General features: G+C 39.8%; 1 protein-coding gene across 1 annotated transcript in view; it reads right to left on the bottom strand.

The window, feature by feature from the left end:
- Positions 1-10,861: 10,861 nt before the first annotated feature.
- Positions 10,862-26,555, bottom strand: part of tmtopsb (teleost multiple tissue opsin b) — a 31,361-nt gene continuing 15,667 nt past the window's right edge. Inside the window, exons 3-4 of the mRNA XM_074622212.1 lie at positions 18,236-18,469; positions 10,862-12,062 (exon numbers count right to left, since the gene is read on the bottom strand). Of these exons, the coding sequence (XP_074478313.1) occupies positions 11,742-12,062; positions 18,236-18,469 (555 nt within the window). The 3' untranslated portion in view covers positions 10,862-11,741. The remainder of the gene's footprint in view (positions 12,063-18,235; positions 18,470-26,555) is intronic.

Here is a 26,555-nt window from a genome sequence, read left to right as displayed (position 1 = left end):
GGACCCACCCAGCCCGACCTCCTCCCATGTCACGCTTTACACTTTCTGGTTCAAGATCACGTGGATTACATACAAATTGATTTCATGGGATGTATACGGATTACAGTGCATTACTTTTCGTAGGTATGCTACAGCTACAAACGGCTTATTTTAAGATTTTGTTTTTGCTGCAGGTGGTTCTGGTGAGTTTTGATACATATGGCCTCATTATATCTTAGCCTTGAAGTAGACGAATAATGATGTAGAAGTAACCAGTCTGTCCCATTTATATTAATGCATAGTGGAATTCTCTCAGGCATGTTTGAGCTTTCCTCAGGCCTCCCCATAAGGTGGATCATATTTTAGTCGAGTAACCAGTCTGTCACTTCTGTTATCGTAAAGCCTGTATAGAAGCTGGAGATTTTCAGATTGCCAGTGGATTCCCAGTGTGTTGTATCTCTGAAGAGTCCTACCGTCTTGGAATTGTAAATTAGTGCTGAAATACATCAAGAAATTGCGGCTCTGACTCCTAATTTGCAAGTCAATTTCTGTAACCGGTTTTGTTCTGATGGTTTGTGTATTTTCCGAGCTCATTGCATTACTTTGTTCTTTCTCCTAAACTTTGGTTTTCATTTTTTTAATTGTTGTAATTATATAGTGGAGTTTTCTTTTGTTAGAGAGATCTCCTCTGTATGACTTTGTTATGTGATAAAATCCTTAAACTAGCTGGAGGTCTGCAGATCCCAGCAGAAGATTCTAGATATATAGTGTTGTGTCTCTGATTTGGCCTTTTGTCTCGTGTTTTCCTACAAAGAATGGGTGCTGGAATTAGGTAGTTTTTCAGGATATTAGTTTTAATGTCTTTTTTGTTTTATAGCAAACTATAATATTAGACAAATACAAAGAAGTTAAATGCATAATCCAGACTAAAAGACACAGTTGCAGCTGCCAAATGTAGGAAGGACAGCTGGCACAAAATCGTCGACTGTGTTAATGTGTATGTTAATAGGCTTATATTATGACATCGCCCCATCTAGGGCACAAGTAGACCTGACTATAATTGCATTTAAGTATTCCATTAAATTAATGTGTTTCTCATATGTATTCTTATGGCGTGTATGACCATTTTAGCCTTATTCTTTCAGCTGCAATCCCGGCCGTGTGAAGCAGACATGGGAACAAATGAAAAATAAATATAAAAACATAATTCAAAGTGGTAAGTAGGATTACTTTTATATATCATAAGCACAACAAGGCTGTAGTGCTTCAATCAGTCTCTTGTGTAGAATGATATCGGCATACAGAAGCACAATGAAATCTCTTTGACATTGTTTGCAGCCAACAGGGGAAAGAAATGAAATTAAGAGCTGGCTCTCTGCAATAATGAGAGGGGTGTCTCATCAGACCTTCAGTAACATGTATTTACTTTCTCTACAGTTGATGGGGAGACATTGGTTTCGCTACTACCACCCACTTACACACTCTCTCATTCAGAGGTAATTGTGAAAGTAATCTGTCATATATATACGGCCATACCACTCTGACGTCCGCACATGCACACTGCTGACGAGAGGACGCCAGAGAGTGTTTTTTGCTTGAGATTTCAACATTTATGAACTGTTAAAGTAGGTTTTGTTGTTTTATATTGGTGTTTAAGTGTCCCCCAACACTGCTTCAGTGTTGGGGGACAGTTTTTTGTGCTTTAAAGAACTCCAAATAACTTTTTCAATCAATCACGGACCAAGCGGTAAATGAACCCAGAACTAACAAGATGGCAGCTGCTACAAAGAATGGACAAACGGCAACGGAAGTAATTAACGCTTATGAACTAAGGAAAGTATTAACTGTTGTGACAGGTGAAAGTCGTGTACAACTTAACTCATGAACAAAGTAAGGCTTCTTTGTGGCGTCCTGGGTGACAGCACCAAAAAAAATACAAGTTGACAATGAGCGAGGAGAAAGTCAAGCAGCAGCTGTTGGAGGGGTTCAAGATCGGGAGCAGCAACGTAAAGGCCCGTAAACTCAATAACAGCGAGGAGGCGCCATCCTTCCTTCACTTACTGGTCTACACGACGGATGACAAGATCCTGGCGAAACTCCACAGCTGGGAAATGTCACCGGCATCCCATATCAAGAGGTGAATGTGGCCAGGCACCAAAATTGAGGACGGGACGAGGTTTCGTAAAGTGAAGTTCACAGATGCCAAATTACTCTGACCTGTCATCTGTGGTTGCTGATCATGATGCTGATTAAATAGACCATTTATATGTCTTATTTTCTCAGCCCTAGATGACGAGACAGTGTCTGTATGCTCAGAGAGAGCTTTGGGGGTATACACTTTAGTCCTTTGCTACCAATTTTATGCAGTTTTCAATTTGCCCATTTTAACACAGATGTTGATTGTGGACACTTGGCTGTAATTGATTTATATTTACTAACTTGCTAATGATGGTGGTCTGCACATTGGACTAATTAACTGCTTCAAGTGCTCTCTATCACAAAATTAATCAATTGCTATGATGTTGATTTTGCAGATAGAGGGAAATCTTCCTTCCCGAGCCTGTGGTCTCCACTTCCAGGCCAAGTGGTAATGAATTTAAACAAGGTAGTCAATGTGACATTTGCACCTTTATTCAAGGAAGTCTTGCAACGGAACAATACTTAAATGTTAAAGCAACTCTATTATGTGTTTTATTTGTTTCAGGTCTGCGCCACCCTCCACCACACTCACCAGGGAGAGAACATTTGAGTCATACAGCTATGAGGGATTCACCGACCCTATATGAATCGGTCAGAAAGGAGTTGTAGCACCTCGCCGTGAGGGAAACCGTGGCCCCCTTCTGGAGTCAGACCTGGGAGGGGAGCTCGCCGATGAGCATTTGGTGGCCGGGCCTTGACACATGGTGCTCGACTGGTCACAGCCTGAAAAATCTACATGGAGCCGTCGCCATGTGGGTCTACCACTCGCAGGGACATGCATTGGGGTCGGGTGCATTATGAGCCACCTGGCATTTCCGACTGGCTCTAGGGACGTTGAACGTCACCTCTCTGGCGGGGAAGGAACTGGAGCTGGAGATGGAGTGATATCAACTAGATATAGATGGGCTCATCTCCATGTATAGCATTGGTTCTGAGCCGACGAGCATTTGGTGGCCGGGCCTTGACACATGGAGCCGTCGCCATGTGGATCTACCACTCGCAGGGACATGCTTTGGGGTCGGGAGCATTGTGAGCCGGGCGGCAGGCAAAAGCAGGGACCTCAACATGCTGACACCTGGCATTTCAGACTGTCTCTAGGGACGTGGAATGTCACCTCTCTGGCGGGGAAGGTGGAATGGTATCAACTAGATATAGTTGGGCTCACCTCCATGTATAGCATTGGTTCTGGAAGCCAGACCTGCGAAGGGAGCTCGCTGACGAATGTCTTGACAAATAGGGCTCAACTGGGCACAGCCTGAACAATCTACATGGATGGAGCTGTCATCCTGTGTGTTCACCACTCGCAGGGATAGGCATTTGGGTTTTGATCTGAACCCAAGTGGTTCTTTATATTGGACTTCTGTGCTAGTCACGATTGGCCATAATAAACACCATGTTCGAGCACGGTGCATGTTCATATTACACAATCTACTATATTATCTGGACTGGATTATGGAGATATATGCTCATGTTACTGCCACTATCCGTAAACCAAAAGATGCTGCAGACAAGCTATCACACTCTGGAATTAATGTAATTTTCTCTCAGGTCTCTTTTGCTAAAGAGATTTCCCTGAATAATTAAAGCTCGAGTAAATAATTAAAAGCTCAAATAAGTGTTTATCCGTTTTTATCTTTGTCCTCCCTCTCCTTTTCTCAATGTCTCTGTCACTCAGCAGTTTCCTTTCCCTCTCTCTCACCGTTATATACACAGTTTGATGTGTATTAATTTGTTTTTTAATATAATTTTACCATAAATAGCCCCATTAATCACTTACTTTTGGCAGATTTTTAAGCATCCATAATCCCACTTTCCCATCACGAGCTAATGCGCTCTGGATATTGAGGAATCAATTCTCTACCCTGAAAACATAAACCACACATTTTAATTGCAGTTCTGCCTGAGTGAGCCGTGGCTTTGTGATTGATTCCCAATCAGCAGCTATTGGAGGAGTGTGTGATCAGTGTTCTTTTGGGGTTTTGGTTGTCTCATCTCAGCTTCTCAATATCGACTAGGAGTTTATAGGAAATGACACTGAATGACGTGTCATTCTTCAGTAGGTCTCTATCCTTGTGTGTGAGGTGGTGCTGTGGCTTAATGGTTCGAGTAGTACAAACTAAGTGAGATCTGAAAGTGTGGTTGGTCTTAACTGACTGGTTGTCACGCTATAAAGCCTCTGTTATACTTTCCGCGAGGTCGGTCGCATGGACGTGAGCTGACGCGGAATCGTGACACGGTTGTTTGGAGCTTTATACTCCATACAGGCTTACCCCCTCGCAGAAACCGAAATTCTCAAAGCTCCTCAAATTTCTCCATTTTCCCCCACTTTTCCACCCACTCAATGGAGTCCAATCAGTCAAACTAGCTGCAGCTGCCACACAATGAGCACCTGCCTGATTACACTGCAGCTCACCTGGCCTCAATTAAGTAGTGGACCTCAAAGGAAAGAGTTTCAAATAAGCAAAAATCATAAACAAAGATTCAAAAGACCTCATTAAAATACAATAATTTACTTAACTGAAGTGTGAACTTTTTCCCAGTTGCATAAATTTAGTCCCCATTTCTACAACTGTATGTATAAAAGGGTCCGTGTGACATAAATTTCATCATCAGGGAGTGTATGCGTGGACTGTGTGGGGACATCCACGTACAGCCAATTTGTTGTGACCGCGTGGACTTGTCCGGACTTCGCGAGGCCACTACGAGTGGCAGCGTAGTGATCTACTGCGCATGTGTGGAAGGTGGCTTCCAAGCGGACATTATGAACAGTACTACTACGCCTGCATGGTGTTCGTAGCTGTCCGTGCACGCCTCCGTTTGGAAGTACAACCGAGGCTTAATGCTGCGTTCCATAGAATTCTGAACTCAAAAAATGACGTCCTCCTACTAGGAAAGGTACAACGGAACGACTACACGAATAAGCAGTCGTCTGATGTCACATATTATAAATGATAAACCATCAACTAAAAGGCAACATTAAGTATATTTACCTGTATTCAATTAAAATAACAGATACTATCATATAGTGAAACCTGTTCTGCATATAAATTGATGTCAAAACATTTCGTCATGTTATTAGGTAGCTGGTTACGTGAAAGTTACTTTCTCTGCACAATAGTTATTCGGTAAAATGTTAAACATTCCAGAAAAATGTGGAACCTGCACTGCTGAGAGTTCAATTGTGTGTACACAAACAAACATCAGTTTGTCACAGTCAGCTAGGGTTTTTGTTTGCGTTTGACGTTGTGCACCTGGAACGCCTGGGGGTCGGAAGTTCGAAATTTCAACTTGGAAAATTCCCACCACTGAGTTGTCTGGACAAACAAGTCTTTCATCCCGTGTCCCGTGCGTCACGTTACAATCAGTTCTTTGTTCGTTTTCACAACGTTCTGTGTCATTTTCACTGTACAAACGTAGTAGTCCTTTCCTAAACTTAACTATAGTGATTTTGATGCAGATAAAAACGACACCAGGGGGGCATGACGCCAACCCAACGGGTGCGTGACGTGTTGTATATTCTTTAGATAATTTCTTTTACAACACTGCTTTTTTTTCCCAAACAATTTTCATGGATGCAAACTAAATTAACAGGGACGTTCAGTGTGCTTAATTCAAAATGGGATTTATTGGATGCAGACGCATTAGATCAGATCTCAATTTAATAAAAACCAGGCCAATCTATTCAGCTTGTACTGTCTCTCCCCAATAATTATGTTCTTCTGCATAACAGGGTTGATTATTAAAACACTTTATAGGCTGTGATCACCATGACAGTCAGCGTTTATGGTTTCATCTCCATATTACTCAGTTAATTTATAAACTCAAACTAGACAATTTATGCAGGTTACAACCCCAGCAAACATGTAGACATAATCCCATAGTTTTGTCGTTGACTTGCCCAATTTTTAAACAGACCACTGCAGATTCTCTGTAATCTTTAAACTGAGTTGTCATTGTGGGAAAATGAAAGAGTTTTAATTCTGGTTGTAGTAATTCTAAGGTTTGGCTTTTCTCAAAAAGGCTGACGTGGTGGTGGCAGCACACTATTTTCAGGTTTCAAAGTGGATTTGGTTCATTGACTCAGGTCTGTTCAAGCAACCATAGTGTCATTCAAAAACAGAAAGACAATCTTCAGCTCAAGGTGTTAGAGTTCCCCTGCCCACAGTCAAAATGCAAACACTGCATGCAAATACCTTTTGGAGTATACCATTAACATCAGCTACAGGGTAGAATCAATCAACAAAAAGGTAAATGTAAATGGTCATTTCAGTGACTTCATTAGTCTTTTGACAGAATATCTATCACATCTTCAGTATTTCATGAGAGAGGAGATAAAAAGGAAGAATAGAGAATAAAAAAGCTGAATCAAACTCAGTCTAACTCCCCTTCTTATTTAACCCACTTGATGGAGTCCAATCAGTGAAACTAGCTGCAGCTGCCACACAATGAGAACCTGGCTGATTACACTGCAGCTCACCTGACCTCACTGAAGTAGTGGACCTCAAAGGAAAGAGTCTGTTTAAAAGAAGAAAAATACACAAAAAGATTTAAAAGGTCTCATTAAAATACAATAATTTACTGAACTGAAGTGGAAACTTTTGCAAGTTGAAACTGTTTAAAGGTCAGATCACACCAAAATGCTTAAATTACAGGGTGAAAAACCAAAGATGTCTTGCATCATCCACCTTTATTCAACCTCTTCTACTGGAAGAACTGCTCCACAAGACAGGCAATGATTTTATACAGTTATGGGACAAATACTTCTCTTAAATAAGCTGTATGAACTTAGTGTATTGTCCCTGTGGATGTATTAGCCTGTAAGAACTGGAAACTGACTAACTATAGTTAACATTCAGTAACACACACAGATCCACTAGAACATATACACTCAAGAATATTGCACATTTCCCCTAATAAAAGCCAAAACGGGCCTATTTGGCATCTTCTTCCCAACAAACAGTTTCACTCGCTCGACTCAACTGCACATTGTGCACATTATAAAACCAATTTAAAACTTCCTCTTTTTATCAAGCTGCTAATGAGGATGCATGTAGTGATTTTAGTGGAGATGAACGCTCACTTTTCCAATACGGCTCCCAGTTGGATTGGATTTGGTCCAGTTACAAATGAGACAGCGATGCGGAGAGAGGACATTTCTGCACAATCCAATTATAACTGAGTCAAAGGAGGGACACACTAAGGACATGTCGAACAATCAATTATTAATAATGGAGGTGTTTTCTTGTTGTTTCTGCTTTGCTAAGTGTTTTCTGGCAACAAAGGGACACAGTATGGAAATTAGCTCATTTATCCTTTCTGATAAATGAGCTAGATAAATGTTTGTTGTAATACTTGTGGTCAAATTAATAGTCCTGGGAGTGAAATGAATGAGCTTTGGGAATGTATTATCATAAAAAAGGCTCTTATTTTTTCTCTCAGATGTCACAGTAAAGTAATAATTAGTGCTGCCCAAACTTTCAGAGCAGAAAAAAGGTGAAAACATTGCCAAGTTAATCTGATTTTGGGCCCTGCGGCAAAAAATGTGCCTTTGGGGGACGACAGCATGCATTAAATATCATGACCTGATAATATTAGACGGTATAAAACTACCCAGTTGAGAAGTTTCTCTTTATGGAGCCTATCTCAGTGGCCGGTAACGCTGCAAACTCTCGTTGCCATGCTGATAATTATCCAGCTCTGAACCCATCATGCGTTACTGTACCTCATCAACTGTACCTCATCAACTGGATCTCTCAGGCGGAACGGGGTCCCAAGGATGGGTGACGAATCATTTTCTGCAAAAATTAAACTTGGCTGTTCTTCAAAAACACACAAATCTGTAAATACAAAAGTGAGGACACACATACAGAACAATTCTGAGTATAACAAACCAGACATACGAAACACTGAGGAAATGAGATTACAGGACTATGGAAGCGTATTGCTGCGACACAAAAAAAACTGATCTGTATCACGTTATAATGTGAAAAGTTTGTCGTTAAAATAAGATGTTCTCCACGTTATAACAAGATATTTTCACGTTATTACGCAATACAAATGTATCTTGTTATAACATTAAACTTTTCATGTTAAAACGTGATAACTTACTATTTTAACAAATGTTTCATGTTATGATTATCACTTAAATTGTTATAACATGAAAGCTTTCACATGATAACAATATACTAAGTTATCATGTTATGTGATCATCACTTATATTGTTAAAACATGATCATGCTAAAATTTATAATATAAGTATACAAACTTATCACGTAATAACATAACATAACATAGCGTTAATATTTCAAGAAATGTTTCATATAACAATAAGTTATGCTATAACAAGAAAAGTTTCTTGTTATAGCATGATAAGTTTTTATTGCGTAATAACGTGAAAATATCTTGTTATAATGTGAAAAACATCTTGTTATAACAATAAACTTTTCACATTATAACGTGATACTGATCTGATTTATTTTCCTGTTGTGATAGCAATATGCTGCTGCACAGGACTTCAGTGTGGTGCTCTGAGGTGTTTTTGGGGATCATGTAATTAAAGAGCAGTGGGGTCCAAAAGTCCAGTGCAAAAAAAGAGTCTGTTAATTAGTTAAACTTGGATGATCCCCAATTAAAATAAAACACATGACAGTTGGAGCTGACCAGTGTTAGTCCTGCTACTTGCATGCAACTTCTCAGTATAATTTGATTTAAAATGTGAACACTGTGTCCTGAGCTCCCATCACAACAGAGCAACAATTTATTATACAATATCACATAAAGGCTACAGTTTGGATGTCTGGAAGAGATAAGCAGACCACATGTACAACAGTTCATCTGTTTGATTACATAATCTGTGCACGCGATGAAGCCGTGGCTGCATGGTTTAGACACACACATACATAGCATGCACAAAGTAGCCTTGTTCTGAGAGATTATATTCATGGTGATAAAGGTCAGGGCGTGTTTGTATAAAACGTTAGAGAAATGCCATGAAAGGGTCAGTTCACACAAATAGCATACAGTACTAAAAATACATTTCTCGCCTGACTTCAGCACTGCGTGAGGAAAAATCGCAGCCTAGTCACTCATTTTATTTTGTTTTATTTGCACACAAAAATCCAGATAAGAAAAAAACTAAGCTAACATCATTTTGAAAAATATAACAAAAAATAAATGACAACAAAAAGTCACATACACGCAAGCGTAGGCTTCTTAATGGGAACAGGTAATTCTACTGTTTACCTCCTTGACTGATTGTCAAGATAGAACATAAAATTGTTGTTACGATAACTTAACTCCACAGTAAAATCCTGTGTTGTAAATCAGCCGTTCTCATTCCCAGGACGTTAAATAAAGACACTTTGTCACGGCTAACTGCGTTCGATACCGCCGCACAAGGCAACTTTTATGAGAGATGCACCGGGCTTTACATTAACTACAATGTAAACCCATCCGTGTCAATATTAAACGCTCGGGGAAAGTGCTGTGGTGACCAGGGCGGGCAGGATGGGTTCAACAAATACATGGCGTTCATCCAGGAGACCGCTGTTTGTGTCCCGTGCGTCACGCTTCACTTTCACTTTACAATCAGCTGTTCATTGGTGTCCCGTGTTCACAACGCCAAGTCACATTTCAACTGTACAAACGTAGTCATTTTAAGCTCTATCATATAGTTTTTTTTCTAAACTTAACTATGTGGTTTTGTTGCCTAAACCTAAGCAAGTGTTTTTGTTTAATTCACAAAGTTAAGCGTGTTTACTGCGACCGAAAAGTGGCCCAACAAAGCGTCAGTATGTGACGAATGTGTTGTGTGAACTCTTGGATCTTTTGCTCACCCTGGATTTCCTGGATTATACCATTTCATCGTGTTACCTGTACCCATCACAAGAAACTAAAAATCAAGCAAATGCTGAAGCCTCTTGTCAGTCAACGTCCGTCGTTAAAGGTGATTAAACTCAAATTTAATGGATATAGTTTTATGTTGTCAGTGCGCAATATTTTTAACCCTCAAACGACCAACTCAACCTGACCTCACTGGAGCACTGAATCAGTCAGTTATTGGCATTTAAATGAAAAGCTATTGATGTTTGAGACAGAAGCAGATAATGCATCTAACTATTGGCAAAAATCTAACTTTTTGGACTCCACTGAGCGTATGGATAGACAGAGGAGAGGTTTTATAGGCGTTAATAAAATGTATTCTGCTGTGAAAACCACCACCGTGTATTCAATTTCACCAAGGCCTCTGCAACGGAGCAAACTTTTTACACCCACATTTAAATCCTACAGGACCTGTATACCCAAAAGATAGATACTTCACCCAAAAGTTTACTCTGAGCAGACGTGCAGCGAGACACGTATTATTTTTCCTCTGTGTGTGTGTATGTGTGTGTGTGTGTGCAGCCCACAGCTCATCATTCATTCATCGCCGTCAGTTGTAATAGTCTGCTCTAACACTCCAAATGCTGTTTGTTTTGCACCGACACGAAGGCTGTAATGTAGAACGTTAATCTGTTTCCCTCCCCGTAAATAATGCCTGCGTTAATAATTCATGGATTAATCAACATGTGGAGGAAGAAGAGCTCCAGTTTCTGAGGAAAGACGCACACACATAGACACACGACACACACTTTGGGTGAAGTAAATAGAAAACAATCGAGACTCAAATCTGTTTGTGACATGATTTAATTTAAGTTACATGAGCAAATGAAAATACATCGGGAGACAAAACAAAAGCACGTTTCCACAAAACAAAAGCGAAACAGCGGATTCAGAAACATCAAGATAATTCAAAAAACAGTGAAATCTCTTTACATGTCCCTCATAACCTGGCGAAATGTCCCTTTTAATGGCTTTCATAACAGTCCCAGCAAAGTGTACATAAAGGCATAATAAAAAAACCTTCTCAGTTTCTAAATTACATAAAATTGTTAAACACATTTATAATACTCTGTATCAAATCCTCAAACATCAGGCATGGAAATGGGGTCAGGAAAAAAAAAACGCTTACCCCGTTCTTCAACCGAATTATCGGCGAAAAAAGAAAGAATAATCCTGCTAACGGTAGCTACACGCTTTGAGCCCACAAAATATCTCATTGCCCCGTTTACGAAACAAAAAAAACCAACCAAACAATTTATGAAAATCGCCGCCAAAGGACACTGTGCTTCTCCAATTTGTTCCTTAATAATTTCTCCGATTAAGAAAGAACATTATTTAAAATATCAATGCAAGCAAAGAGCTGAAAAAGCTTGACCTATTTATGTGTTTTTTTTGGTGTGTAATCTTAACATGAATGCTTAGCCCTATTTTCTTGCTGTGTATATACAGTGCCTCTGGTAAACAGGATGAGACTGGCATTTTCTGTGTTTCCCTGTTTGCCGACTTCACAGAGCAACGATAACCTGCTCTGGGATTAAAACATCCCAGCTCCTATTTAAGGCTCCCACTGCGACTCTGACTTTTTCTACTATTAAGAGGATTTGTGTGTAAATTAGAGACCTGCTCGTCACTTTCCTTTCTGTAAACCTTCAGCTCCATGCTGTTTGTTGTTGCTCTGCTTTTCATTCCCTGTAGTGAGCCACCAGAATCAGTTTGGGTTTGGGGGCGTTAGCAGCGGGGGCGTGTGAAGCAGCAGAGCGTTGATACGATGGCGACGGAGATGGGGACGGGGATGTCGTTGGAGACACGTGATTGGCTTTCTGCTGCGAGGACTCGTGGATGAAGTTGGGCGTGGGCAGGACGGAGGACGGGGCGGGAGTGGACACGGGGTGTTCTTTCTCCGGGCGGACGGTGCGGATCGTCTTGGTCGGCCGTGAAAATGTCTTGGTGGAGCCTCGCTCGGGGATGGAGCAGCTAAGGAACGCCCTGAAACACCTGTAGAACTAAACAGACACACAGGATTACTGACATTATTAAGAGTGCAGTAATAACAGTTTTACACAATAGTGATAATGGGATTAATAGAGGACACCAGTAGTTCAAACAGGGACGACACCATACGTCAACATGAATAAAAAAGATTTAAATAAGGAGACTTAAGGGTTCTCTTCGCCATAAAGGCGATTCATTCACAATGACCCGCTAGCTGTACATTATCCCGCTTATTACACGCCTACTTACTGAAGAAATCAATATTTTTACACAAAATCAGAGCTGCGTCCATAGCAATGGTCTGTTATACAGAAATTACAGACCGCAGAACGCCGTGATTGACCAATCAGAATCGAGTATTCAACACAGCCGTGTAATAAGATAAAGTTAAAGAGAACCTATTATGTTTTTCTGCTTTTTTCCCTTTCCTTTAGTGTGTTATATTGTTTTTTTGTGCATGTAAAAGGTCTGCAAAGTTACAAAGCTGAGTAGTAGTAGAAGAACTCGATGAAGTTACAGTCATAGTTGTAGTTGTAGCAGTTAATTTGCAAAATATTACAAGAATAAAGGCAGAACTTTACAAGAAAAAAAGTCATAATATTACGAGAATAAAGTCATAACTTTACGGTGGAAAAGTCATAATATTACAAGAATAAAGGCAGAACTTTACGGATTTTTTTTTTCATATTACGAGAATAAAATCATAACTTTGCGGCAAAAAAGTCGTAATATTAGGAGAATAAAGTCATAGGTTTATGACAAAAAATATCTTAAAATTACAAGAATGAAGTCATAACTTTACAAGAAAAAAGAAAATAACCCGTAAAATTACTACTACTATACTACTATAAATATGTGTGTATATATATATACATATATATACTAATATTATGACTTTATTCTCATAATACTACGATTTTTTTTCTCATAAACCTATGACTTTATTCTCTTAATATTACGACTTTATTCTCAAAATCTCAGATTATTTTTTTTCCTCAATGTGGCCCTAATACTCCGTCGTACCATCGTATATTAGACCTACAACAATGATGAATAAAAATGAAAATGTAAACAAAAAAACTGTTCATTTCCACTAATTTTTTTAAAAATCCGGAGGGAGCCACTGGAGAAGAGCATGTGGCTCCGGAGCCGCAGGTTTCTGACCCCTGACCTACAGTAACAGTAATTGTACAAATACTGTAGTAATATAGGACCTGGTGGTATCAGTAGTTATATGGAACAGTATAAAAGGTGTCACACTTAATGCTTGTAGTCTTGTAGTAATAATAATAGTAGTAAACACATATTAAATATTATCTAAATGTTTATAATAGTAAGTACGTTTCTACTGCCATCCTTCTTCCTTCCTCTGTGTTGGGAGTCCAGCAGGCAGCGTGCTCCCCTGGATAAACATAGTGTACTTAGTATACTCTCTACTTCCACACGTATACTTTAAGTCTACTACATTTCCCCAGGGCGCCGCGGATCAAACGGGCGTGCTGCATTAAACACGAGTACATCTCATGCCAGCATCAGAGTGTTTCCTCCAGCATGTTCCCACCCACTAATTGATATGACAAATGAGAGCAGTTTGTGGTGCTTTTTAACTTAAGGTGCCTCAGCAGTTGGCTGGCAATTCATCATATATGAGCCAATTAATTTGAGTTACCCCAGAGGAAATTATGCAGCTTTCAAAATTAGCACATGTTTTAAATCTTCTAGTGTCTCAAATCCTACATGAGAGCTGTGCATGGGGGGAAAAGCTGTTGGTTTTTTGAAAGCAAAACCTCAGGGGAAAGAAAAAGAGTACATGTGTGAGGGAAGTGTGAAGGAGAACGAGATGTCTGAGGTGAATGAAGAATAAAACAACAGCAGAGTGGAGGAGCAAGCTGCCGTCAGGAGGGATTACAGGTAAAACCAGGCACAGATGGGGATTTTAAAACTGAGGAGTGACCAAATCCTCACCTGTCACTCCAAATCTGTCTTTAAGGCAAACAGACATGTTTTGTGTGCAATAATATGTGCTTGTGTATCTGCAGTAAACTCTCTGCAAAGAGCAAAAACCAGCCTGGTGATAAATGTCACATTTGACAAACGGCAGGAAACACATAAAAGGAGGGAATAAAGGAGAAAATATTGCAAAAGACAAAAGCTTTAGGTTTGTCTGAAGAAGAAGAAAAGTTGACATATCTGAAAAGACAGGATGTAATAAAGAAACATTCTTCTTTTACTGTACAAAAGTGTTAATATCATGCTGCCATTCACTGTTACAGTGCACGCCTTCACTCCACCAGAAAGCCCAAATAATTCAGAATAAAGGGAGCAGAAGTATCACGTAACATCAATGTTCCCTGTTGCAGTCAGAAAGAAGCACTCTTGTTGCATCTCAATCACCATAGTGGCTGAAATAAACAACACAAGGTGGAACAGAGCGAACAAATGGTATCTAAGGCGGGAAGCAACAATGAAAAGCCACGATGTAAACAGGGCCGAGGTCACAGAGGTAGTTCACATTTTATAATATGAAGTTACATAAAGTTGCATTATTAAAGGCAGAAACCGATATGTTTTATACTCAATGCAATGTTAGCAGGCAAAGAAAAATGAATAAATACATATAATTCAATACAATTAACAGGCGAGGAACCAGAAAATAAACACATCTCTCCCACAAGATCATGTTTACTTTTGTAGACTTTCCTCTAATTTTACCATTTTACTAGGGGTGTAACGATACATGGATCTGGAACGATATATTGAAACAATGATCAATATTGCAATATCATTGATGCAAATTTAAAAACATATACATATCATCATCTTTAAGACACGCCTTTATTTTGGAATTAGACCATCATAGTGACAAAGTCAGGACATACACGTTTTTAAAACATTAAAATCCCCCAAAAATAAAGCTAAAAAATAAAGTTGCATTATTAAAGGGACTGTTTGTAAGAATCAGAAATGCTTGTTAACGGCGACACTTGTGGCTGTTAAGTTAATGAAAGTCAGTGCTTGCTTGCTCTACATAGACATGAACGAGCATCGCTCAACACAGTGAGGCGACACACGTCAGCTAAAACCACAATATCACTCTATATTTCAGCTGCTTGGCAGTAATGTTAGCTGACCAGACGAAGGTCTCTTCATGAATCACTGCTGATCCTAGTGTTGGCTTTTCCTGTCTCAGCCAGGGGAGAAACTGGAGTTTTGGTCGGAGACGATAACGTTACTTGCTGCGGAGCCCCGTCACTTCACAAGACACGGGAAACCTCTGTTGGTCTGGAGGAGCTGCAGCATTTAATTCTGCACAAACGTCCACTGTACATTCACTAGATATTCTCCGAGCTAAACTAACTCTTCTGCAGTGTGGAGTGTGCGCACATGCACGTGAGAGTCCTACAGCAGAGACTCCGGCTCTGGAGACCAAAGCTACGGTCTCCCCCGCGTCCTCCGACCGCGGCCAACACTGTTTGACAGGCTTCACTAGATACAACTTTGCGGTTTTGGTGTTTCTGTGTAGTTTGTGTTGGAGTCTGAACAGCGTAGCCACACGCGAGCACGCATGGGACGCAGACTCGGATTGATTTATACAAGTAGGAAGTTACAAACAGTCCCTTTTTAATATGTAAAGTAACACCAGCTGCCAGATCAATGTAGTGGAGTAAAAAGTACAATATTAGTAGTAAAAGTATAAAGGAGTATAAAATTGAATGAGTGTTTGAGTGAATTTACTCAGTGACCTTCCAACACTGCAAAAAATGTAAAAAAAAAGTGAATACATTCACAGACAGATATCAGCAGTGGCACCTTCATAGCAGTAAAGCTGTGATTCCTGTGATGACGTATACAGCTCAGGTGCGGGGCGTGAATCTGCGCAGCGCTTGAAGTCTTCAACTCGCCTCAACACACTGTTGCCATAGTTATGGGCTGGGAGGAACTGAAGACTGAAAGTGCCACACAGTGCGGCGGCGGCGGCGTCCTGCGCGTTTATCTGAGGCCCTGCAAGTTCAGTTAGTAGCTTAATCATCACACACATGCAGAGGAACTTCAGGGAGCAGCAGACCGCCCTGACGACTCCGGCTTCATCAAACAAAGTTAAATGTCTCCCGAGCTCCAAAGAGACAGGCCGTCCACGGGAGGAGACAGACGGAGGTAGCAGCAGATAAAACGAGACAGAGACAGATAAAAGGAGTGAGAAGAAGGAAAGGTCACCGCCGCAGTGTGTCGCTCCCTGATAGTAACATCGCATGCTAATCAAAATCAAAGCTACGTTACCTTTCGGAGATTAAACAGAACTTTCTTCCTCACCTTTCTCTTTCTCTACCTGCCTCGTCTTCATCGTTCCGTCTGATTCATTCCTACTTTTACTGCCTTTCTTCTGCTCTTTATCTAATTGGCCTTCACTTCTTTTCACTTTTCCTTCTCAGTTTCTGGCTGCTGTCTTTCTGACATTCAACACGGCTTCGTCCTCTCTACAACTTCTCATTACTTTCTTTCTTCCTCTCTTTCCTTCCTTTTCGTTCTTTCCTAATTCTTTCCTCCTTACTCCCTTTCTCTTTCTTTCATTCTTTGTTCCTCTTTCACTTTTCTTTCTGTCTTCCTTCCTTTCTTCCTCTCTTTTTCCTTCCTTTCTCATTCTTCCTTCCTTTCTCTCCTTTTTCTTCCTTTTTCTTTTCTCCATCGTTCTGTCCTTTCTTTCATTCTTGCTCCTCTTTCCTCATTCCTTTCTTTTATATTTCTTTCTTTATTATGTCTTTCCTTCCTTTTTCTTCTTCCTTTTCTTTCATTCTTTGTTCCTTCCTTCCTTCCTCTCCTTTTTCTTCCTTTTCCTTTCCTCCATCGTTCTGTCCTTTCTTTCGTCCTTTGCTCCTCTTTCCTCACTTCTTTCATTTATATTTCTTTCCTTCTTCCTTTCTTTCTCTTTATTAATTATTTGTTCCTTCCTTCATTTCTTCCTCTCCTTTTTCTTTCCTCCATCCTTCTGTCCTATCTTTCATTCTTTGTTCGCTTTTCTTTATCTTTCTTCTTTCCTTTCTTTCTTCCTCTCCTTTTCCCTTCCTTTTTCTTTCTTTTCTTCTTTCTTTCTTTCATTTTATGTTCCTCTTTCACTTTTATTTCCTACTTCCTTCCTTCCCATCATCCCTCCTCTTACCTTCATCCTTCTAATTCCTTTTTTCCTTCACCATCTCTTCTCTTCCCACCACAGCTAACTGTACTTTCTGTCTTTTTTAGTCCTCTTATCCTCCAACTTTCATCTCTTCATTCATTTCCTCCTCACTTATTTCTTCACATTCTCTTTGCTTGCTTGCTTTTATTCTTTAATTCAATTGATTTCTCCTTCCTTACCTTCTTCTCTTTTTCCTTCCAACATTAATCATTGCTTTCTCCCTTCATCTCTTCCCAGTCAGTCAAGTTTTGTTTCATTAAATTAGGTTTTTTGGTGAAATGGTAGTTAGAGAGACGTGGCGCCAGAAACTTCATGAGTACATCTACAACTAAATACTGCTGTGTTGTACTGTTTCCATTATTTACAGAAGGACAAGCTTGTCAAATTGTCCCTACACAGCGTGGAGTCACGCATGAGCTGTCCGCCCTGTGATGCTCATATCTGTTTTCAGTTATTAATTAAACTAATCTTCTAATGACTGCGGTAATGATTTATTGAAGGTGAAACGCCGCCCGAAGCACCTTGAAGTTCGCTCCGCTGTCAATTACGACGGCCGCTGGCATCAACCAGATTACTTCCTCTCTGTGTTTCATGTTCTTTTCCTGCTGTGCGCTTGAATGTCAGCGATGTCAACTTCACAGGCGGTGGGCGGCTGTTGATGCTGCTACGGCTTCCACGCCATGATAATAATGTCACACCTCTGTCTTTTATCTGGGCGTGCGTGTGTGCCTTTTAGCGGGTTTGCATTGTGTGCGTCTATCTGTGTGAAGGTGTAAATGAGGAGCCAGCAGATGGAGAGTGGTGGGTCTGCTCACACCTACATTAATCTCCCCTGGCTGTGAATCTCATATAGCTTATAGGTCTGGGTGTCTAAAATAAATAAATAAAGTAAAGCAGATAATTAGATGCAACCTGCTGTTGACTCTGATCTACAGCAGTTTAGTTTAAGGAAGACAGAGAGAGGCGGCGATGGAAGAAGAGACAAATGAACCCAGAGGAAGAGCGACGACTCACCTGTTTGTTCATGAATACGTAGATAAAAGGGTTGATGACGGTGGAGAACTTGGCCAGCAGCGACGGCATGATGGTCGCCTCCGGGGTCAAAAGGTCACGGGGGCCAAAGGTCGCGAGCAGAGCTGCCACTCCGTAGGGTAGCCAGCAGACCAGGTAGCACACCACCATGGTGACGACCATCATCAGCACCCGCTGCTCTCTGCGGCGGGTCACCACCGAGTTCACACTGCGGACCTGCCAGAGGAAAAAAAAATAACTTTATTGGTACAATTTCAGCAGATTGAACTTTTTCTTGTTGTCTGTCAGTGTGATCTGTACCTGAGGCCAGTTTATGCACAAAACAAACAGTTCCTCACCCAGCGAAAAAGCACCCACAGGCAGAGAAACACAACCCACATCCTTCAGTTGGATCATATGATGGGTATGATGGGTGTTCAAAGGAGATAACTTTAACACATGATTACACACTGTTCACTCACAAGTTTACTACAAAAGAGAACTAGGTCATTGTTAAATAACACTTTCTATCACGCACATGTCTATAAGGCATTATAAACACACTTAAAATGCATTATATTCTGCTTATAGCGCTGTATAATTATAGCAGTATATATAGTATAGTAAATATTCATAATGCTTTATCACAATAATAACACATTATAAAGCATTTTGTAATGACTTATAAGGTCAAATATCATAAAACTTCATATTTTTGCAAGGTGTATTATGATTCCCATAGTTGTAATACATAATAATATATTTTATAATGCATTATAATGTGATTTATAAGTCACTATTAGTAGTCATAGTTAGCTTTAGTAAAGCGAAAAAATATCATTAGATATATGCAAGAACAACACAAAGCAAACAATGACCACTTAGAGTAACTAAAAATCTCATAATGCATTATAACATCATAACTATGGGAATTATAATACACTATGTCAGTGAGTGACCAGTAACTATGAGGTATGATGATACTTGACCGTATAAGTTATTATAAAATGCTTTATAATGTGGTATGATTATTGTTATAAAGTGTTATAAAAATATATGAGTGCTTATAACTATAATTATACAGTGCTATAAGCAGATTATAATGCATTATAGACATGGGCATGATAGAAAGTGTTATCTAAACTTTATGTCAAAATATAAACGTTTTATATAATATTATGGCTTAAATTTTTGACACTGAGTTTTTCTTCTCAAAGAGTTACATATTTCCTCGCAAAATCTCTGATTTTTTTCACCTTTAATCTCAATCAAGGTGTTTTCAGTGTCAATTTGTTGCAGCTAAATGCTAATGTCGAAGCCAGCTCTATAAGGGAACAAGAAAACCTTTCTAGGGCTGTCCTCGACCAACGGAAGTTTTAGTCGACTAACACTCGTACGATTTTGTCCACTAATCGATTTAATCGACAGATCTGTAAAACTGAGTTTCTCCACAAAGAATCAACAAAAGCACCACTTTAAATCTTGTGTTTACCAGAGATGTGCTCTTACGTTTATTAGAAATAAGTTATTCAGCATGAAAAAACCTGACTAATCGACTAAAGAAATCTTAGTCGACTAAGACCGAAACGGACGATTAGACGAATAAGAGGGGGCAGCCCTAAACTTTTCCCAAGAAAGTCAATGCTCTTCCCATTCTCTCTTTAATCTGGTGAAAAGTTATCAATAGAGTCAATGGCAGAAGTCTCCCTGCCTCCACCCCCCTGGTTCCTCAATCATGCCGGATAGAGAGGGGACACTCGTGATGCAGCCAATTTAACGCTCCCAAAGGGGGTCTTCAAGCATGAACCTGCCCCCTGCTGTTTTCTCTTATTACCATGTTCTCTTCTTGTTCTCTCTGAACTGTTCCAGCCTGAAAAAAAAACGGATTATGAAACGGTCTGAGTAGTACAGTTCCCATTTATTGCTCTTACACTGCTGTAAAACTAATTTAAAAAAAAATAAAAAACGCCACAGACTCCCAGGGAGGGAGATAAGTTGCCAATGTCTCCTTCTGCTAGAAACAGATGCTTGTTATGACCAAACACCCGAGCCAGAGCAGAGACACATTCAATCAATCCATCTTTCAGTACATCAATAGACAGAGAGACAGACAACAACAGAACCAAATCTATTTTTCATTTCCAGGAGCTGCAAATGCTCAAGTGACATTTAAACCCAATCACATCCTCCTCTGCCAACATAAATATTGCATAAAGAAACTCCTCAATATTCATAAAAATGGGCAATATGATTTAAACATCTAAATTAAACAGAGGAGATTCAGAGTGACATAACCAGCGCCATTGATGCCAACTCTCCTCTGAGGGAAGTAGCTAATAGCTGCTGAAACAGACACCATATGCGTGTGCATGACTACTCATTTTTCATGTAAAGTGTAATAAAAAGCTGAGTATCAGCCACAGACAAAGACACAAAGTTGCCAAAAAATGTCTACTGGTTCAAATCAAGGCACATCTCTCACTTTGGCATTCATATTACTCAATCATACCAACTTAAAGGTGCAGTGAGTGGGATTTGGCGCCATCTAGTGGTGAGGTTGCAGACTGCAACCAACTGAATACAGCTCCGTTCACTCCTCCCTTTCTAAGACTGTGTTAACGCCGTTCGCCTCGCTCAGAGGTCATCCTTACCATAATAACACTACAACTAAACTCAAACGGCGGCTGGCAGTACCACGGTTTGGCACTCTGCGGCTCACGTTACAGCAGTTTCACAAACGTGTCGGAGAACTACATGTTTCTATCTAATGTAGGAACATGGCGGACTCCGTGAAGAGGACCCGCTCCCTATGTAGATATGAAGGGCTCATTCTAAGCTAACAAAAACACAATGATTCTTAGTTTCACACTAATTAAAACAAAGTTATTAATATTATATTCCATCTGTATTAATAGATCCGATGTAATATTACACACTGTCCCCTTTAAAATGTCATAATTTTGATTTCGACGTTTTAGCCCTTTATCTATAACTTGTACTTTACATTACTAAAGAATACCGTAACTTTTGATTCCCTAACTCACTGGTTTCCATTCATTTAAAAAACAACTTGAATATAAAATATGTCTCTACAAATGTCATAAAGTCCAATGAAGAGAATAAACAAATACACATCAGTGCTGGAAAATAGAAACATTTTAAATCTAATGTCACAGTCACAGGTAGTCCTTTTATCTAATATCATGGGTCAGTGGGCTGACACCAGAGGAGACAGAGAACAATACATTATAACCTTCATCCCTGAAGTTTCTGTAATTTATTTGTTAACCTAAATGAACTCCGGGCCGGCTTACCCACGTGGAGAATGAGAACAACACTGTGGGGAACAAGCAAAAGTGAATGTGAATTTAGTGATTTTTCTGGCTTTAAAAACAGTGCTACGTGGCATCTTGCTCACAAGTCTCAGATGTCTGAGTATTGTTGAACTCACCAAGCAGCAAAGTGCGGTTTGCCTTTTTCTGCGGCCGGGAGGCGTCTTCATGTGTTTCAAGTGTGAACAAAATCCTTTGTAACATACAGTAAGAGTCACAAGACTCTGTTAACTGATTGGCTGCGGGTATTGTCTGGCCAACTTCCGCTGAAAGTTCAATTTTTACCAACTTTTAGTTTGGACACACTTCGCCACCACAGCTCGCTGCAGGCCACTCTCCGCCGCTGCTGTGGTGTGAATTCGGCGTAAGGTGACAAAAACGTTTGCCGTCATGGATTACCACATGAAAAATGTCTCCACAAGTTGATTCTCATACCACAATGAAATTAATTTAAATCCAAAACTGCCTTGAGATAAGTCCAAAAAATTTACAATCCGTCTTAAATTTTACTTTTTAAAGTATTTGTAAGGCTAAAACTTTTACTGGTGTGTGTTTTCTAATTGAATAATAGATAGACTAAAGGTGATGAGTAAAAAAATTGAACTTTATAATGCAGATGCATTGGTGTATGACCCAAAATATGTCCTGACTGTCCTACCAAAGCACAGAGCGGCTTAAATGTTTCCACAAGGTCTCAGTCCGTGAGCTGCCACACTCAGGACTACATCATCACTTCCATGTTACTCTGTGCGACCTGCACCCTCTCAACCCTGGTGACAGGTGCTGTGTCACCCGGATGGGCTGTCGAGGACGTCTTAAGAATATTTCAGGCCTCTGAACCGGCTGAGTGCAGAGGATACGACATGTGACAGGGTCAGGTCAATAATACACCAAACACTGTCACATGAGCTCCATCATCTGGTCTTTCTAAACTATCGCTATGAGCAAGGGGTAAGAGGAAGGAAAGGGTATTAAAGAAAAGGAACAATACAATGCTAGTAGTATCGTCGTCCTGCAGACATGGCTCTAAAAAGTACAAAAAAAAATCTAACGGCTTGTCAGACCGGACCGGCCGCGTGAGCAGAGCATAGCGGTTGGCGTGGCAACAGTACTTAGCTCCACCCTCTCATGTCACTTCTGGTGGCAAAAAAACAAGACGCGACGGCCAAAATGCCGAACTCGAGGCTTCAAAACGGCAGTTCATAAATCAATGGGTGACGTCATGGTTACTACGTACACTTCTTATATACAGTCTGTGTTTAAGACATAGTATATATATAACTTTTCAGTTCCTTTAAAATATAGTTTCTTCAAAGTAAAAACTTTTGTTTGGCTGCTCAATTGTTCCAAGGGTAGATTTCCAATTCAGTCTCCATGTGTAGTCGTCCCAAACCAACCAAAATAGAAAAGGCAGTCAATGTTTCAGTAGAAAGACCAGAATAGGTGGAAAGTCGACAGCCTGACTGTCCATCATACTGAAGGGAAGGACAAAGGAGACAAAATTGCATTACATTTTCTGTGCAGAAGCGAGGGCTGAAAGTCCACCCTGCATCTTAAAGTCTACAACTTAAATTGACCAAGCAGAGGGAGGAGACCGCGGTCCTGAAACACATTTATAATGTCAGAGCTGCTGGTTTTCAGCAAGCCCAAAACTTCTTGTGGTAAAACAGCTCAATATTCATACAAACTGCAAATCTTGGCAGTAGATATCCCCCAAAATCTTTCTTTTTCTTCATCAAGTATTTTCTGTATACATTCACAACTCTCCACACACATTTGCAAATAAAATTTCTACAATAATAAAAAGCTTCTTCTTATTAGCGACAGGAACATTTTCTGCAGCAGTTTCGGTCGTTCCACATAAGATATTTCTGGATTTCTTTTGGTCTCTGTGCTCTTCTTGTGATAAATACTGTATATATTTCAGTGGACCCCTCAAGATTTATCAATATTTCAATCAAAATATGATGCCAGTTGTGGAGTTGTTACCTTATATATTGTCAATCAAATCTGATCAAACATCACCCAAACCATGCTGATGAAGCAGAATTTTCGAGTGTCAAACTCTAAATAAATAATACCTACAATGTTTTACTGTACTGGAGACATACTCAACATCTGAAACAAGTTTTCGGGGGCTTTAAAGAGTGTGGGGGCGGTGTCTTCTCCAAAACCAAAAACACAAGATCAAAACTGTAAGAACTCTATTGATAAGTACGCCAAGTATAAACTAGTTCACTACCTACAACAGTAAACTAGCATTTCTTATAAAGTCAAGGAGCATATCATTAACTACATTGTTTTGTGTTTTTCATTCTTGGAGTCTTTTATCTCGTATAAGTGAAACATATTGTTTGAAAATGCTAACAATGAATCGCGTCTAAGACAATTGTGGGATTCTAGTTTTAAAGCTGGAGTTACCATTAATTAGCTAGGCAGCTATCTGATAAATGATGCCGCCAAAGTCGTCATTTCATTCAGCGAAATCAACGGTTGTTGGCTAGAATTTAAAGTCCTATTGTGTCAAAAATTATTACAAATTTGACCCTTATCATTGCAAACTGCACTAAACATAAAAAATAGACTTTAAATACTAATGAAAAATGTCCAGTGACGCTACTACTTAGAAAAAATCGTGGTTTGGGTAACTACGGAAGTGGCATTACTTAAGTACGCGAGTTACGTGACAAATAAATCAACGTTGACTTCTAGTTTCACACCAGATACAAACAGTGGTCTCCTGGGTGAAAGTTTATTTCACACACCATCCACCTCGACCTCCTCCCTATGCGGCGTTTGTCGCTCTTTATACTTCTTGATTCATAATTACGTGGATTACATAAAAATGGATTTCATGGGATATTTATGAATTGCATTGCATTACTTTTCATAGGTAGGCTATAGCTACAGACGGCGTATGAGAACAGCCGGGGCGATGGATCACAAGTACTTCTGAAACGGTCAGAACGTGGTTCATTTACTGTTTTGATTAGACAATATAGAAAAAGCGTATTACTGAGCAGAGGAAACTGTTGCTGCTGTATTACAAGCTCTGATGCAGATATAATCACTCTGGCAGATGCGAGCTATCAGCATAATGCCCGTTATTTGAAAAAAGGAAACAAATCATATAATTCAGAGAGAGAAATATGCAGATGAATGCATTACCGCATCAAAATGCACATTAATGCTAAACAAAGTGCTGTAAGAGCTTTAATAACAAGAAAATGGTTATGAATAAATAAAAACGAATACAGCTCACAGTGAAAGCCTGAAGAAACTCGCTTCTCTCCCCTCAGTTTCTTTCTCTTGTGCAGTGTTTCAGGTTTCAATATACTGTACAGTATAAACACACACACAAGAGATTAAATCACATTCTGCCGAACTCTGGGAATGACGTTATAGGTTTGTGTGTGTGACCTGCAATTGAGAGAAATGCATGCTGTGTTGGCAAGGGATTATCTTCCCCACAGGTAACCTTACACCAAGGCTGCTGAGAGACAACAGGCGACACACACACACACACACACACACTCTCACGCATATAAACAATTTGCAGACAGCAGAAATTAGACACACTCCCCGCCTGATTCTAATCTTGATCACCTTGAGCATTTCCTCTCGCCTGTCTCCCCATAAAGTAATATTTCATTGTGGTTAATTAAGAAGATCTTCACACAACATTCATCATCACTGCATCATAACAGCTGTGAAAATGATTAGGATTGTTATCAGTTCATTAACTGAAGCGGTTATCTGTATGATTCTTGTTTTCAGATTCTCACATGTTTGTTTTAATGAGGTTTAATTGCTTATCAGTTTGGTAATGATATAGTTTAATGGATCGCCAAGCAGCTATGAATTGAAGATTTAAATCGGCTCTGTGTGTTGTGGACTGCGCTACCTGCAGCTCTGAGCACTTGGAAAACTAATACGCGAGATAAAGATAGTTATCTGTTTGGCTTCAGGCTCGCTGACAACTCGACAAAAATATGGCAGCTTTCTCAACTTTCCCACTGTGCCAGTAGCACCAAAACTGCACACGGACTGTTATTTGTTTATTGTGCTCAGCAATTCATTTGATGTGGTCAAAAACCAAAAAAAAGAAATGAGAAATATGGGACTGAAATCAGCAGTTAGTATTCTGCTCACATAAAACAAGTTACAACGTTTTTTAGACTCTATTAGCATTCATTTGGAGTCGTGTTTGTGTCCACCGGATGAATGTTAAGTCCACCTTTTAGCTCCGTTTTGGTTTCCTGTGGGAAATATCCTGCTTTTTAGCCACTAAATGCTCCACTGTGTCAACCCTGTCTCCTAAAATATTACTTTCCCATACAACTAAACTGCATTCTCAATGACGTTTCAAGGGAAATTAGACTCCCTGCCGACGAACTATCCTAACGTTAACCAAGTTATCACCTAAAACTTTTAAATCTGCCTACAAGAATCCATCCACATACCTGCCACCTGTACTTCTCACTACATCTGGCTCTGTTTACCTCACACTACATCTACCTTAGTTTCTCAGTTTAATTCATTCAGAAGGCATCATCCGCTGAAATAAAAGTCTGAAGAGTCCCTTTCTCTCTCTCTGTCCTAACTCCCTCAATCTTAAAGGCGTTTCATGACGACTTCCAGCAGATGTGAATTCATTCATCTGCCATTCTGAAATCTGCACCAAATGAGAAAATGCACCCGTCATATCAAACTAAAGGTGGATGGAGAAGAACATCTCCAGTGACTGAAAACTGCTCAAGTTAATTTCAGGAGTCTTGCATAGTCACTGATCGGAATTTATCTTGTGCATCACGACTTCAACTAATCTTAAGAGGACATTTTCACTTGTTATTTTCATATTTGTTGGGTCACATGAATGTTTTTAGGGCTCTCTGAATCTTTTTTTTCCATTCAGTTTCCCTTGAGGTGATTTGAAAATGGTTCATATTTTGGACCTCATCTGACTGTCTCACAAACCTCAAATGAACTTA

This window comes from Sebastes fasciatus, chromosome 21, assembly GCF_043250625.1.
Source record: "Sebastes fasciatus isolate fSebFas1 chromosome 21, fSebFas1.pri, whole genome shotgun sequence".
Lineage (NCBI taxonomy): Eukaryota > Metazoa > Chordata > Actinopteri > Perciformes > Sebastidae > Sebastes > Sebastes fasciatus.
The sequence above is the reverse complement of the archived record's forward strand: the minus strand, read 5'-3'. Positions and strand labels throughout refer to the sequence as shown.